Raw genomic sequence first — 16,155 nt, 5'->3', positions numbered from 1 at the left:
AGCACAGAGGGATAAACTTAGAGAAGAGGGGAAATGAGAACAGACAGGAATGATAGTGACTAGTATTCATCCTGCCAGCCCAGTCTCTCACCACCTTTCTTCTTCACCGCCTCAGACCCTCTTTTTTTTTTTTTACCCTCCAGCCTCTAAATTCCCTAGCCTCTCTGGGTCTCACACCTCCTTGTTCTGGACTCCTTGCTCTGCTTGTCGAGGGGAGGGAGGGAGGAAGCACAGAGGGGGAGGCAGGGTCACAGTCAGAGCCGGTTTGTGTTGGTTTAGGATGAGTTCCCTCACCTGTCATGGGCCAGTTACTCAGGGTGCACTTGGTGTCTTTCAACATTCTACACTTTCCAGCAGTTGTGCAGTATAATCAGGCCAAGTCTGCTGCCCTTGTCTTAAAACATGATCTAAAAATGTTGATCTGATCTTAGATCAGCACTCTGTCTTTCCTACAGCCCTCCATACCAGGTACCATCTCATATAGCTAGTTGGAGGATCTGTTACCGTAGAGATGACCACACACACATCTACTGTCAGCCCCATTGTATGTGTTAGGGTACCCCTACATGCACAGCAGTGTATGTGTTAGGGTACCCCTACATGCACGGCAGGATTAGAATGTAGACCATGAGCTGTGACTGCCCCCTACTGCTCAATATCACACCACACAGTGCTACAAAGCAGGGAAAGATAATTGTTTCTATTCCATGCATTGTTACCACTGGATACTACCACAACAGTACAGGACTATGCACCACACACATGCATGCACACATATCATAAAAGACACCATCAATTAAGTTCTTTTCAACATAGTCTTTAGTTAGTATCATACACAAGCATGTCCTATTAAAAACACAATTAACTGAATTGAAACAATAATGTACAAACAGGTTAAAACTGATACAGTATTTACTATATTTGCCATAAAAATAACCATTTATAGTTAATTCTCAAAGGTCCCACAAATACTTATGCCCGAGCATGCAAACAAATAAGTAATGATCCTTGTGTTGTTCCTAGTCGATAATCCATGGTTACGTTTGGCGATGTAAGAAGCAGAGTCATTCATAAATTACAAAATCAGACAGAAGCTTCAATTGTTAGTTGGTATGAGATGTCTAACAGTGTGCTCTGATTGGCTGCCTGCTGTTCATTATAGCCAGCGGCGTTCTCCAGAGTGTGATTATTTTGACACGCGGATTGATCGAGGAGGATGGAATTTTGCCTTTTATCTAATGGCATCTTCCAAAGCAGAAATATTCCACCCACCTGGGCTAAACCAGGTTGCGCTCCTATTAAACTGATGGACAGACCTATCACCTGTACCTACATAGAGACTGTTCATAATCTGACTGGCCGTACAGGAGAACAACTTGATCAGCCAATAATAAAGCACGGTACAGAAGATGCTGACCAGTGAAAGAGATGTTGTGTTTTGTGGTTCAGTCGTGAACAACAAACAGCAGATATTGCTTGACCACTTAGGTGACAGGCAGCCATGACAGTGACACAGGACCAGACTAGGGGGCCGGATTTCAATACACTTAAACTTTAACCTTCCTTCCACCCCTCCTTGAGGTCATCACTGATCTAACATGACCGGATAGGCGAAAGCCTTGTATGTCGTACAAAGCTAGTATGAACCATCCCATCATGCGAGATCAGAGATCCCTTCTAGGATGGGAGGATGAAAGGGTACAAACATGGCCTGCAAGCTGCATTTCAGGTAGGGGGACGGAGCATGGATGTTTCTCTGTAGACCGGCTCATCATCCCTAGAGATCAATGACAGAAGACATTCTAGAACTGCTCCTCTCACCCCACTGTAACAACATATCCACATGACTCAGTGACTGACTGAAGGCTCACTGGATCCAAAACCCCTAGCCCCCCCCCCCCCCCCCCTCCACCCAGTCTTCCTCTTTACCCCCTTAATACTACTGACCTGGTTCCTAACTCTTACCACCTAGCCTCCTCCCACCTAGTAGTTCTGGTAAATCTTAGGGCGTTTGAATTACTAGCAACATGCCAGAAGAAGCTGCACAGCCTCTGGTGAGGGGGTGGTAAGAGGTCAGGGTCAGAGTCTAGGGGTTGATATAAAACTCAGTCTCGACTCTTACCGGTCCCTGCATCTGCTGACAATATGCTTCAGCCTTGAGAAGAAATCAAAAAAACAAAACCTAAATGAAATATGAAAAGGATATTGATATTCGTTTTTTTTTTTTTTTTTTTTTTTTTAAAGGGCAGCTTAACCACCTGAAGACAAATGCGTGTCACAAGAAGATTATTTTACAAAAACGAAAATGAACAGTGCAAGTAAAAGGTCTTTGCGTTGCCTCAGCGGGAGGGGGGGGGGGGCCTTGGGGGTCTAGCGAAGGGGCAAAGGGCATCCAAAAAAAAGAGGAAAAATTAAAAAAAGACAGGGGAGGGGGGGATAGGGGTTACGGACAAGCTGTGGAGGGTAGAGGGATGGGGGTGTTGGTGTTCTCAGGACTGTGTCATAGACGGCCATGTTCTCAAGAGCTCCTCTTGGTTCTGGAGTGCTGGATCAGCCACTGTAGTGTAATGTCTGGGGGAAGGGAGACACACAAAATGCAGTGGTTATCACACTGGGAACAGCAGACAAGCTGCCTGGCATGACATAGGGAAATGAAAAGCACTTCCAATGCAAACACTAGTCTACAAGGGAGAGTCAGTCCAATGTCAAGAGAGGAGAGTAGAGCGGGGTGGGTGGAGAGGGAGGGTGGTGGAAAGAAGGGAGATAGGGAGCGAGAGAGATCGTGGGAAAGTCGAAAAATAGACAGGTAGACAGGGAAGGCAGGGTATGTGAAAATGACTATAGCCTTACTAACCAATGTTGTCCTTCTCCTTGCAGGAGATAGAGTAGCAACAGATCTCTCTATCCTGGATGGCTGACAGGTTCCTGCACACCAGAGTACACCAGTTAACACCACACATAAACACACACAGAGTTTAAGATGAATCCATTCATAGTTTACATTTTCTCTATCAGCTCCTTCTCATCCAGAGCCCCATGCAAGTCCCTCTTGTTCCCCAGAACCAGCACCTGGGATAGGGACACAGATAGTTGGACATTGGAATAAATCAAAACCAAGGGAGGGAAGCTGAATATTCAGCTGAGTTATTTGGGTTGAGTTAGCTAACGATGAGGTCTCCAGGTCTTAAGGGGTGGAGGTACAGAGTTGGAGACTCCTGATCAAGGCTCTCGTGGTACCCACAGGTATGCCCTGCAGCTGAGGCTTGTCCAGCAGGTTGTGGAGCTCGTTCTTCGACGCCTCTATCTTCTCTGGGTCTGCTGCATCTACCATGTACCTGCACAAGTCACAGATTGATAAATATGAATAATATAATAATAACTAATTGATGATGAGAACTAACTTAACTAGTGGGATAGCGGTGGTTAGATAAAGATGGTTACTCACACAATGGCACTGACCCCTCTGCAGTACCGCTCCCACATACTTCTGAAGCGGGGTTGACCTCCGATGTCCCACAGCTGGAAGACAACACATGCACACGCACACTGTCAGTGCTCATAAACACACCAGTACTCTTCTATTCGAACAGACATATAAGACTGTGCTACTAACCTTGATGGTTACGTTACCCTTGGTAATCTTCCTCATGTTGAATCCCACGGTAGGAATCATGTCTTCGCTGAACTGACCCGACTAGAAGGAGGAGAGAAATCCAAAAGACACCCGTTAGATTCAGATTAACTGAATGTGAAAGTGTCAATTGTCTCAATTCTCTAATCTCACTGTTCAGACTGCTACTGGTACAGATTTGCTAGTCTGACGGAGCCAGCCTTAATTAAACAATTTGAGTTCGCGTAAACTTAAAAAGTAATGTTTGTAGAAATTACACATTACTGCCTTGGAGATAGAACTAGACAGACAACGATTATCATTTGCAGTTAATGACCAGGTTCTAATAATATTGGATTGCTAGTCTACATCTAGAGGCAAGTTACAGCAATAATACGATTCACAGGTTAAACGATCGAGGTCATTAAAGATTTACGGCATTAGATCATAAATTTAGGAAATGAAAATGGATTGTAAACGTGTAAGATAAACAATATATCTCAAGGCTTTAGTAGCAAGCTATTGCTAGCTAGCTAAATAGAACAACAATGGACACATCAGCTGATGAGTGTCACTGACTTGAGTTACTGGCTAGTAGTAGGAGCAGCACAACATTAGGCTAGTACTAGTAGGACACATTTAACGTACAGCAATCACGTTTACGAATGTCGTCTTGCCCGAATACTGGAGTCCAACCAATGTCAACTCCATCTCCTCCTTCCAAAACAAGGCTTTGAACCAGTCAAGGAGCTTGTTAATAAGTGCGATCATCTTGGAAAGGTTTGAGGTGTCACGGCTACTACTATTCCAGTACTGGCTTTCTTGACTGTTGGAGAGGTGGCTACGCTAACTAGCTATGGCTAACCTTACAAAGCTTCAATTTAGCTCACAGTGACAGCACGTCGGAGGACGAAACCTTTTCCAATGGTTTGTTTCTTATGGATCAAGACGAAATTAGACTAGGAACACGAAGGTATTGTGTAATGTAATCTGTATTTTTTTTATATATCTCAGTTGTTTACAACGCCTTTCGCCTGCCTGTCTGTCGACTCCTTAGAAAGCCAGTTCTTCCTTGTTGGGTGGGGTTTGACAGCGCGCAGCTACAGGAGCTCTGAAAAAAGAGGGTACCCTGGCTCCGTCCGTGGACTTGCTGGACGGCTAGAGCCCCCTAGTGGAGAGAGATGTATTGTAGGCCAACCAACCCAGTCAGCCATGGAGAGTTTCCCAGTGGCGATTATCTATGTTTTTTCAGTAATCTTGTGAGGGTGTTTTTATCCAAGTCTGGATAAGAGCGTCTGCTAAATGACTAAATGTAAGTCTGTATAATTGTGTTAGAATAGTGTATAAGAGCTAATTTGATATACACTAAGTAAAAAGGTAGGCGAAGATACTCTTCCTCAGGACAGGTGAGTTCTACCTCTCAGGTCTGACTCCACAGGTGAACCACCTCAGCAGGGGACTCGCCAGCTCTATTTCAGCCTATCAAACTTTTCATGTATTCATGTACTTACTGAATTCATATTGAAACAGTTAACCTATTTCATGCTAATATATGTATAAATAGGCCTAATAAAATGAAATAATGTAATTTCTGAGATATGTGCTCTCTCTTTTCATGTGATAACCAATGAGATAGACATGTGTGAACCTGTGCATACATGTAAGCGTGCGTGTGTCAATAAAGATTAAGTCTTTTTTTTGTTTGTTTTTTACAGAAAAACTGATTTCTCACTGTGTGGTTTATTACGTGAAAGTAGTATTTGGATAGAACTGGGTACAGGACGTAGGAATCGCTGTACAATTCACCCTTTCAAAAATCCCTACCAATTGCAGTAAAGTGCGAAAACCCACGCGAGTAGTTATTTAAAAACATCGCAATGTACCTTTTTGCCTAAAATGTCGGTCATTGTTTTGGAAAAGACGCCGCGCTATTTAGACATATTATGACGTCATAGGGCATAAAGGGATTGTGACGCACTTTACCAAATGATATAAAAACGAATTGCAAAATCAAATGTGTCAGTGATTAAATAAATTTTCATCACAAGGCAAGGAGTCGTCTGAAAAGAGTTTGTCATCCTTAGTGTAAAGCATGGATGAAATCCCAAAACAGGAAAGACTAAAAGAACGGAGGACTAAACAAAAGGTAAGTGGGTTATCTATCTAGTAGCTAAAACGATTACACGAAGAACATTTTTGGTTCTTTAGATTCTTTAGAATTTCATTTATGTGAGTTTAACTGTTGTGTTTAACAATGTGACTTAACTTGATACATACTGTAGATCTAGTCATATTTCATATTTCCAAGTCATATTTCTTCATCAAAAGTTAAAATAATTTCTGTTCAAGGCACCTGTCTCTCTCTCTCTCTCTCTCTCTCTCTCTCTCTCTCTCTCTCTCTCTCTCTCTCTCTCTCTCTCTCTCTCTCTCTCTCTCTCTCTCTCTCTCTTTCTCTCTCTCTCTCTCTCTCTCTCTCTCTCTCTCTCTCTCTCTCTCTCTCTCTCTCTCTCTCTCTCTCTCTCTCTCTCTCTCTCTCTCTCTGTGTTTCACTGCTAATTGTGACCTCAATCCCACCCACCCCCACCTTGTTTGTTTGTTTGTATGTGTATGTATGTATGTGTGTGCGCATGTGTTTACATGGTGTGTGTTTGTCAAGGGCTGCAGGGCTGATGTGGGCACTGGAGGCCCGTAGTACGCCAGCAGCAGAACGAGATTCCGACCTGGTCGGGAAACTGTCAGGACCAGGCAGGATGGTGAGTAAACGGCCCTCATCCCCTCACTGAGTACTACAGACACCACCTACTCCCCTCAACTCAATCTTCTACCTCCACGTCTCCAACAACTAACTTTCTCTGTTACTTTGCCTAGCTAAGCTAAGTGTTTATCTTGCCTGCAGGTCAGATGTGTGAACATGCATCCCATGTCCCAGACCAGCTACCGTGAGTAATCGGTTTATTATTGTATCAAAAGTACAACATTCATGATTGAAATATCACTTTCTATCAAGAGAGAGGGATCCACCAATCACACTGTGACAATCCTCTCTACATGTAGGTGTTCTCCCAGCAATCAAAATCCCATCCTGCCCAGAGGAACCAATGACCCGGGCCGAAATTCCAGTGTCAGAGGCCATGATGTCCCACCCGTGAGTGTCCCTGTTAACGTCCCCTTTAGGCTACTGCCCTGTTGAACACAATGTTACAATGTCTCGTTAGTTGTCATTGTACTGTAATAGAGAGAGTGTAACACATACGTTCTTGTTCTTGTTACAGTCAGTGGAGACTCATCAAAAAGGTCCTGTTGAGAAAGGTAGATAAAATGTTTAGTTTCAAACTCAAAATATTTTTTAGATATATTTGTATCTGTACTGCGATTTAACTTTCTCCCCTTTTTTTCACGCTGCCTTTTTTCTCTCCTCTCTTTCTCCATCCATTTCTGTCTCTTCCCCCTGTCACCCTCTCTCTTTCTCTCTTTCTCTCTCTCTCTCTCTTAGAACAAGAGCGTCACTGAGCTGCAGAAGCGCTCAGAGGAGATGATGGAGTGGGTGCTCCAGGTGGCCAATGAGGGGGTGCTGCCCGCTATGGCCCTTTACCAGGTCCTTCACCTCCGCCAAGACCCACTGTCTGCCGCTACCTCCCACAGCAGCGGCATCTCCACACGCAACAGATCTTCTTCATCTCCTCAGTCCAAGGACCGGGCCTCTTCTCAGGGCTCAGCCCAGCCTGATGTCCCTGAGGGGATCATCTCAGAGAAGTCCCATCCACCCCTGCTGGAAAGTGGGCTGGGATCCAGGCCACAGGACAGGCTATCGAGTGGGAAGCCTCCGACACCCCTTTACCCCAGTAGTCCCACAGGGGAGGATATCCTTGCCACGGCATCCCTCACTGTGGCAGAGATCATCGCCAAGTTGAAGGGAGTGATGGCGAGAGACGAGGACAGTGAAGAGGCGAAGCTGTCTGCCATTGTAGAGGAGCTCTGTGACTCGGCCATGGAGAAGGTGATGGACGAGTTGGTGCTTCACCACCCCGGCAGCACCTTGTCTAAATTCTATACGACAAGTATCTCTGAGGACCTGATCCTGAAAACCTGGCAGGACGCCAAGGAGAAGATCCAGGTCCTCGCCGACATCCACACTGACGCCGTCAACGAGCAGATGCCCCCGCGGCCCCTGTTGTCTGCCAACACCAACACGTCAGAGGTCGTCTTCCACAGGGAGAAAAAGGAGGCTGAGAATATGGCCTCATTCCTCATTGGCAGTGTGGCGGAGGCAGAGGAGATGGAAAAGGCTATGGCATCGCCCAGGCCCAGCTGTGTGACAGCGGTATCGACCGGCTCCGGCCACAGCTCGGCCAGCAGCATTGGACGGATCAGATGCGATAGCGAGCCTCACAACCCCTCATCCCTGAGGGAGAGCCTCTCTGGCATCCTGGCCCACCACACCCTCTTCCAGAGAAAGGGCGTTTTCACCACAGAGGAGAAGCTGGAGCTGGTGAGGCTGTTGGGGGGCATCCTCCAGGGGATGGTGGCCAGAGAAAGACGCTCTTCCCTGAACCAGCCCCAAGACGCCGACACGGCCTCCCTGCCCCAGAACATCTCCAGCGCCTGCAACATCATCCACATCGTCCTGGAGAACTTCAGCGTAGCTGCAGAGATGATTAGAGAAGGAGAGGTGGACTTCCTGCAGCCACGCGGTAATGACTTCAACCTGTTAGTGGAGTGCGTGAGCGAGTCCCTGCTCAGCCAGGTTACGGAGGAGTTGGAGGCCCTGCGGAGGAGGAACCAGGGGGTCAGCAGTGGGAGGAGCAGCAGGAGGAGCCGCAGCCAGGGAGAGCTGCTGGGGAACTGGGTAGAGGGAAAGGAGGTGAAGGAGGCCTGCACACTCTCGTGTCAGGAAAGCTTCCTTCTCTGCGCCCAGCAGGAGGAGAGGAGATCAGAGGAGGAGTGCAGCTCGGCTAGCGACGAGGAGAAGGAGAAGCAGCAGAAGGAGGAGGCCAGGTCAGCCTCCAGGAGCCCCAGCCCCAGGAGCACTAGCCCCAGGAGCCCTAGCCCCAGGAGCAAGGCAAACAGCCACAACCTCAACCTAACGGCTCACAAAATGCTGGACACCGTCGCACGGATGGCCTACTGGGCCTCCAGATCAGTCTCCAATGATGGAGGCTGCAAAAATGACAAAGAAGGCTCCTCCGTCGGGTGGTTGGACCAGGCTGAGTACGACCTGGGCCGCCTGCTGGCCTCCCACAGCATGTGTACCAGGATGTTGCAGGCGAGGATCCAGAGCATCTCCATGGAGCTGATCGGCTGCCTCTATCAGCTGCTCCTGGACACGCAGATGGGACAACTCCCCTCGACACGCCGCTGCCGCTCCAAGCCTAACGTCCAGAACCCGGAGGCCAAGCAACACCTGGACTTGGAGGTCTTCACTCCAATACTGTACAATTTTATCCACTTGGCTTTCAAGAAACTGATGGAGAACTTCCTTGGCCTGACCAACTCGCTTCCGGACGAATGTGTGCTGCTGAATGACCACCTCAAATGGATGTGTAAGAAGGACAGGACCGACTCCATCAGGGATGTATCTTGGGAGAGCAGCGACAGCAGCGACTGCAGCGATAGCAGCGACTGCACGTCTCTGGAAGGGTCCTACTGCATGATGCCGAGCTCCAGCCAAGGGACTGTGGGTAGGAACCGGCCATCTTCCTCTGTCAGCCAGGACCAGAGGAGGGCACTAGAGGCCATTTCTGAGGTTTTAACCATCAAAGTGGGAGGTGTCCTTCAGTGTTCTTGCAATGACCCAGAACAAGTAATGGCCATTGTCAACAAAGGTAGAGAAATCTTTTACTCAATTCACTATATTGACCCCAAAGGGAATTTTCAGGTGTTCAGGTAGCCTAACTAGTAACACTGTGCACACAGTTACAGAATAGGTAAAAATGATCAAATGCTCTTTAGAAATAGAATGTATCACTATGTCGCCATATTTCTGTTATTAAATTGATGGGTTTTACATGTTACAAAAAATCCTCCTTGTGAAATGTTCCCTAACCCTTTGGTAAAAAAGACCTCTAGAGTCTGTAACTATGTTAATATAATACAGAGTTTTAAGTGCTACAGCACTGCTGAATGACAGTGTAGGTATAGTTAAGAATTATAATATTAATATTAGAGATCCTAGTCGATCACTGTTTTAAGAAAAGTATAGGTAATAGCTATAATATTACAAGGATACTTAAAAGTGTGTGTTTTTTTTTGTGCCAGGCCTTGATGCTGAGGTCATGGCCAGGATAGATAACCTTAGCAGCTCCTCCTCTGCAGCCACATTACGAAATCTCGAACCAGAGTTGAGTTCAGGTTTCACTAACCTAGAAGAAGGCCAGTCTGAGAAGGCTGATATCGTTGTCCCCGACAACAACAATGTTGACTACGTTTATGATTTCCATGAAGAAGAAGAAATGTCAGATAGTCTGTCCAAAGGCATCAACATTTCCAGGCAAATAAATCCCAAGGGAGATGGGAAAGATGATGGAGCTTCTGGTCTCCCTGAGGTGGTCCAGGTGCTTCCCTGGTTGCCCCTGAGACCCTCTGAGACCCCCTCCCTGCAAACCTTGGAGATTCGCATCCAGGAGAAGGTCTGGATGCCCTCCGGGCCCAGTGCCCTGCACCACCAGACCCTGCGGGACCTTCTGCACGGTCTGATGGTCCGCCTGGCCCTCCAGGAGTCCCCCTCAACCTCCAGCGCCCCCACCTTCTCGCAGCTAGAGGCAACTCTACTTCAGGAAGTGGGCTGGATTCTCCAGACCCAAGACGGGATCAGCCTCGTCCTGGAGCACCTGCCCCAGAGCCCTTTCTACAGTGGCCCAGACGCCCTGGACGCCATGTTGGAGGCGGCCTACGCTAAGCTGTCGCTCAGCGCTAACAGCAGCAGGGCCCAGCTCCGCTCCGCTCGCCACGGAGAAGCGGGAGCCATTTGTGGCCTGGCTGAGACCATCGCCACGGTGATCTGCCGCCACGCCGAGGACTGGCGCGCTCCTGCCGTGTCCGATCTTAGCGTCCATTTTGAGAAGGAGAATGTTAAGAACTCTGCTGGCTTGGTAAAGGCCGGTGGAAGTTCCAGCTCCTTGTGTGAGGATGTGAGGATACATGACGGATCTGCGTTGGAGTCTTCTGGCTTGGGAAAGGCCAGTGAGACCCACATGGAGATTAAAGCAGATGGAAAGGTCAAAAAGAGATGTGACAGATTTGGTTTGGTAAAGGCCAGAGAGTGTCCCTTCTCCAGATCACCAGAGGAGCTGAGGAGCTCCAGGAAGCAGAGAGCTGCAGACCCAGGCTTGTTGAAGGCCTGGGAGAAGATCGACAGTTCTTCTGAGGAGGACTCTGAGGACGTTAGCTCCTCCTCATCCTCTTCCACCTCCCAGTCCTGCCACTCCTCCTCCTCATCCTCCAACTCTGTTTTATCCCCCTCTGTGCCCTCCCAAACCTTCAACAGCTCTTCCATCTTCCATTCCAATCTGGGCTGTCGTGGAAAGACCAAACTCTCCAGCCTCCAAAGATGGTTCACATTGGTAAGCTGAAAACAACTCCACACACACTGGCATTGGGTACAACTGACCTTAACTGAGTCAAGGATAAGATGGGTTACACGTAAGCATGTGTAGAATACATTATGTATGATTAGTAAACAGATGATGTAATTATTTCGCTGATTTATTTATTCAAATCCAAACACAGGGGATTTGACAGTTACAGTTAATGTAGTTATGTCCTGTTAACATAATGTAAAACATTTCATAATATAAAGGAATTATGTTTTTCTTTACTCTCACTTCCATCCCAGATGAGAAAGAAGACCAAGGCTGTTACCAAGGTTACACCGAATATGTCTGCCAATGGAAAAAAGAAAAACCAAAAGACCAACTCAGTTACTCCCCTCAACGGTGAAAGTGAGATTATGAATGGATGTTTGTTCATTTAGGCTTTCCCACTTTAGTTGGCTCTCCTGTCATTTCACATACACACACACACAAACACACACACACACACACTCATAGCAATTAAATGGACAGTGCTGAAGTTGTGTGTGATGTCATGTGCTGCTGTGTGATGGTGTTCCATGTCCAGGCCCAGATCTTGCAGAGTCCTCCAGCGTCCCAGGAGAAGAGGAACAGAAAAAGAAGAAGAAGAAGTCCATTAAAGGCTTCTTCCACAGGATCTCTGCAGCTCTCTCCCAGGTGTTCTGCTGTAGCTGCACGACTCACCAGTAGAGGGAGCCGCCTGCTCACTGACCTGACTGCAGCGAGGACCTGTCACTTCCCACTCTGATCTTTAAAAAAAAAATAACTTTTGATCTTTTTTTTCATTAATAAAAAAATAAACGAAAAAACGTTGGCATTTTGTTTATACCTCCCTTGTAATCGCTAAGCTGTTTGTGTTTAGGTTTGTGACATCTCCGTATCAGGACTGCAGCCACACAGAGGATAATTATTGTGGCAGTGTTGTGTTGTTAGGTATTTCAGGATAACTTTTACTGTGTGTTTGAATGCAAGGGGGGTGCTTGTCTTATTCTTTTATCAAATAGGAAGGTGAGGAGGAGGGATGCGAAGTGGAGGAGAAGTGGAGGAGGAGGGAGGAGTAGAAGGAGAAGAGTGCAGGGCAGAATGAGGGATGAGGGGAGGGCAGATGGAGTGGAAGGAGGAGAGAGGAGGGGAGAAACGGGGGAGTGTTCACACACCATAAATTGATATCTGTCACCAGGGATTCATGAATGTAATCACAAAGGTGAAGAAACATTTGTAATGTCACAAATTACAATTTAATTAACATATCCATGAGGATAAATATACATTTGTCTCAATGTCCTCATGTATGCTTCAGAAAAGAACATTGATAACAGGTAACCTTATGAAAACTGGGACTTGGGCAGTAGAATAGCTGGTCACTGTGCCACACACTGAGCAGTGTTCCAGATGTCTGAGTTGTGTGATGATGTCATACTGTTTCTGAAGCTGTGTTGTCATCACTGGACCTGATGACCAGGTTCTCCCGGTCTTCTCCCTTGCCTCTGCTCTCTCTCTTCTCCGTATTCTCCTTGTTCCCCTGGCTCTCCGGGTTCCCTTGGTCCTCCTGCGGTCTGGTGGGTTGCATCTCCATCTGTGTGCTGTACTGGGCCAGGGTGGCATACAGGAACTGGTACTGCTCAGTAGTCTGGACCATACCACCCCTAGGGAGAGGAGGAGGGGTGGCAAAGAGGAGGTGAAATGTGAGGAAGAGGGGGGACAGAGAGGATGGGATGAGAGAGATAGTAAGAGGAAGAGCGAGGGAGGGAGAAGTATTTGCTAACGCAGGGAGAGTGATGGTTGGAGGTGGTTTGGAGAGGGGGCAGTGTGCTTGCCTGTCCAGACGTAGACTGCATACTATTCTTAGTATGTCCACCTGCCTGGAGTGTCGAAGCTGTTGACAACCGATACAGCTGGCGATGAAGCATCCCGTTCTACCAATGCCTGCACTGCAGGGGCAGGAGACCACAACAGGTTAACATACACACAGACATGCACACACACACACACACACATATATATACCCTGAACAGGGTACCTTACCTGCAGTGGACAATGATTGGTCCAGGGCTGTGTGGGAGGGACTTTTTGTAGTCCTCCACCTCCTCCACCAATCGCAGCAGATGGGCTGAACATTCTGGGGTCTGGTGGTCAGGCCAGGTAGAGTACCAGTAATGCCTTACCTCACGAGACTCTGTTCCCAGCTATACACAAACACACACATTTATGTACAACTGTAATAAAAGCACTGCTGAACAGATGAATGAATACATGAATTAATGAGTTACATCTGGACATACACAAACAGCTACAATGTAAAGTAGTGTTATCAATCACCTGGAGTGTTAATTCTCTAACAGTGTAGCCAACACAATCCGTCACAGATGTCACACAGAGGTCAAACCTGCCGTAGGAGCCCTTCTGGTGAGGCCAGTACAACTCACACTTCTGAAACACACACACACACACACCTGAGCCTTTGGAAAGATGTGTACATAAGCCATCAGAGCTTTGCAAAGAGACCATTAAACATGGTAGTGTAGGGTGGAGAAATGTGAATTTAGAGGAAGATAAAGGAGGGTGAGGTGAACAGACAGATAGAGGGGGTGGTACTGAGGTGAAGGGATGGGTCATTGAGAAACTTGGGTCGAAATTGAGATTTTGGGAGGTGACCCCTGTGACCTCTAACCTCATTCTTCTCCTTCAGCTTGGTGATCATGACAATGATGGCCGATTGCTCCTGCCACACCATCTCCCAGAAGTCCTGAACCGTGTTGGCCATGGGGCCCTGTGTAGCAATGTAGGCTCTGTGAATGCCTTCATAACCCTGCATAGAGTACAAAGACCTGTTATAACCCTCAGATAAGACATATGGCATAACATAAGGCTGTGTCGTAAAGATGTGTCATAACCATGCATAGAGACGTCAACCTTTTGTAAGAACACCCTATTATATATTGTACATCCCTGTGTACCAGTGAGTCAGGGACTTGTCATTTCCCCCTAAGTTTCCTGTGGGTATGCTGGTTTGTCAGGACGCCCACGCAAAGCTTCCTTCTCAGGCAGCGCTGCATACCACCTCACAAACATACCACATGTTTTTGACCAGTTTACTTACTGCTCTACTTTTCACAGAGTCATGTGCAATTTTCATTTTGCTTTAAATGAACTCAAAAAGGCCAGTCATTTCAGTTTGTCCTCAAAAGACCTCCAAATCTAGTTTAGTGCCCCGACAAAGACTGCAGCTGGCCCTGGGTGACGCTGACCTTGATGTAGTTAGCATTGATGTACCCCTCGTTTTCTTTCTCCTCTGCTGAATGGCTACGCAGAGTCACACGAGTCTCAGGATCTGATCGACACACACACACACAGTTTTGCAACAGTGTCAACAGTACTGAATGTGTAAAGTGTAAGCCCAGTTGCATGTGTAGAGTGTGGTACAGTTTGCTGGGTGCAGGAGAGTGACTGACTGGGCAGAATGCTTTTGTATCTGTCCTTGAGCGCTCGTCCAGGGATGTCCAACTCTGTAGGGTTGACAAAGTTTGGAGGAATCTTCTGTTGGAAAGAACACACAGGATAGCTTCAAAATGATGGTGATGTACATTTACATTTAGTCATTTAGCAGATGCTCTTATCCAGAGCGACTTACAGTAAGTACAGGGACATTCCCCCCAAGGCAAGTAGGGTGAAGTGCCTTGCCCAAGGACACAACGTCATTTTGCACGGCCGGGAGTCTAACCGGCAACCTTCTGATTAATAGCCCAATTCCCTAACCGCTCAGCCATCTGACCCTAATGTAGGCTCTGGGCACACCTTATTATTACAGCATGGATGTGTGTGTTGTTACCATGCATAGAGACTGATGCCCTTGTCCTTATTCAGCTTAATGTGCTGTATATCCCTACGTCCCAGTTAGAAAAATGTGCGTGTGTGCGTCTGTGATTGTGTGCGTACCTGGTACTCTGTATTGAGTGTGTGTGTGACGGTGGCAGCATGCTGCAGAGGGGTGTGTGTGAGGGGCCGGGAGGAGGTTTTTAGCAGGCGGAGGAGGGTCTCTCTGGGGGTGGAGATGGAACACAGTGGCTCCACCGCTGCCAGGCTGCTTACATCCAAAACCAAAGACACATTGGAGCCACGCCTTTACACCATTGGAGAGAAGAAAGCCACGCATCACCACATGTTACGATGCTCTCGTGCTGTATCATATAGTGAACTGTACTGAGAGCACAGTCAATATAGACTCAATGGGTGGTTTCTTTCTCAAGGGACTTTCTGGAAACATATCCGTTGGCTTACCTCTCCTGGAGACGGATGGGCCTCCTGGGAGGACTCACAGCAATGCAGCTAGCTGATTGGTCATCCTCTGCGGTTGGGGTGGGACGTTCTGCTGGATCACTCATGATTGGTCAAAAGTACTGGTGATTTGGTTGGGGGGACTACTTCACCTTGCACAACCACGGTCTTCCCAGCAACTGTATGAAGGAGTTACAGACTTTAGGTAACAGTCTGTGTGTGAGAGAGAGCAAAAACAGAGTGAAACAGAGTGGTAGAGAGAGAAAGAAAGTGAAACAGAGTCACCATAGAGTCCGTTTATAATTAAATTATCCAAACAAGACTGTGCAGTCAGTATCTTCCCATGGCAACAACTATAGCCTACACACCTCAACTGCAATGGCAGTTGTTGACACTTCCTGGAATGGTTGTGAAATACGGAGACCGAGCTTCTCTGACTCAAGAGCAGCAAAGATCTCACATCCCCTGAAACTGAGAGGTGACATTAACAACCCCTACAGCACCTGACGTCTGTGCTCTCCACTTCACTCCTCTCCTCCGTCGCTCCCTCCCTCTCCTCCTCTATACTTTCTTCCCTTCCCTTCCTTTCCCTTTCCTTCTCTTCCCCTGCCCTGCCCTGCCCTAGTCAAACCCATTCACTTTGAACCTGCGTACCTGTCCCTGGTTTTCCTCCTCCTTCACCTCCTGTCAGAAGCTCCAGAT

General features: G+C 47.3%; 3 protein-coding genes across 7 annotated transcripts in view; 1 reads left to right on the top strand and 2 right to left on the bottom strand.

The window, feature by feature from the left end:
* Positions 1-796: 796 nt before the first annotated feature.
* LOC136946360 (ADP-ribosylation factor-like protein 8A) lies at positions 797-4,677 on the bottom strand. Its single transcript, XM_067240671.1, has 7 exons — positions 4,259-4,677; positions 3,614-3,694; positions 3,446-3,519; positions 3,242-3,335; positions 3,002-3,069; positions 2,855-2,925; positions 797-2,571 (listed from the first exon to the last, which is right to left on the bottom strand). Exons 1-7 carry the CDS (start codon positions 4,379-4,381, stop codon positions 2,519-2,521), a joined length of 564 nt encoding a protein of 187 aa, XP_067096772.1. The 5' UTR covers positions 4,382-4,677; the 3' UTR covers positions 797-2,518.
* Positions 4,678-10,730: 6,053 nt separating this feature from the next.
* LOC136946485 (uncharacterized) lies at positions 10,731-11,869 on the top strand. Its single transcript, XM_067240836.1, has 3 exons — positions 10,731-11,169; positions 11,442-11,547; positions 11,726-11,869. The coding sequence occupies exons 1-3, from the start codon at positions 10,801-10,803 to the stop codon at positions 11,866-11,868; spliced, it is 618 nt and encodes a 205-aa protein (XP_067096937.1). The 5' UTR covers positions 10,731-10,800; the 3' UTR covers position 11,869.
* A 524-nt stretch (positions 11,870-12,393) lies between these two features.
* The window catches only part of LOC136946382 (tyrosine-protein phosphatase non-receptor type 7-like), a 4,866-nt gene continuing 1,104 nt past the window's right edge, over positions 12,394-16,155 (bottom strand). The window contains exons 1-10 of one of the 5 annotated variants that reach the window (XM_067240691.1): positions 16,108-16,155; positions 15,457-15,666; positions 15,115-15,298; positions 14,631-14,715; positions 14,427-14,509; positions 13,850-13,987; positions 13,498-13,608; positions 13,204-13,364; positions 12,996-13,109; positions 12,394-12,824 (exon numbers count right to left, since the gene is read on the bottom strand). The exon at positions 16,108-16,155 is cut by the window's right edge and continues 130 nt beyond it. In XM_067240691.1, the coding sequence (XP_067096792.1) occupies positions 12,593-12,824; positions 12,996-13,109; positions 13,204-13,364; positions 13,498-13,608; positions 13,850-13,987; positions 14,427-14,509; positions 14,631-14,715; positions 15,115-15,298; positions 15,457-15,560 (1,212 nt within the window). In that variant the 5' untranslated portion in view covers positions 15,561-15,666; positions 16,108-16,155 and the 3' untranslated portion in view covers positions 12,394-12,592. Of the gene's footprint in view, positions 12,825-12,995; positions 13,110-13,203; positions 13,365-13,497; positions 13,609-13,849; positions 13,988-14,426; positions 14,510-14,630; positions 14,716-15,114; positions 15,299-15,456; positions 15,667-15,821; positions 15,949-16,107 lie in introns of those variants that run through there. The other 4 variants (XM_067240694.1, XM_067240693.1, XM_067240692.1 and 1 more) reach the window with 4 other exon arrangements.

Source organism: Osmerus mordax, chromosome 7 (genome assembly GCF_038355195.1).
Source record: "Osmerus mordax isolate fOsmMor3 chromosome 7, fOsmMor3.pri, whole genome shotgun sequence".
Lineage (NCBI taxonomy): Eukaryota > Metazoa > Chordata > Actinopteri > Osmeriformes > Osmeridae > Osmerus > Osmerus mordax.
This window is presented reverse-complemented; position numbering and strand designations above follow the sequence as displayed.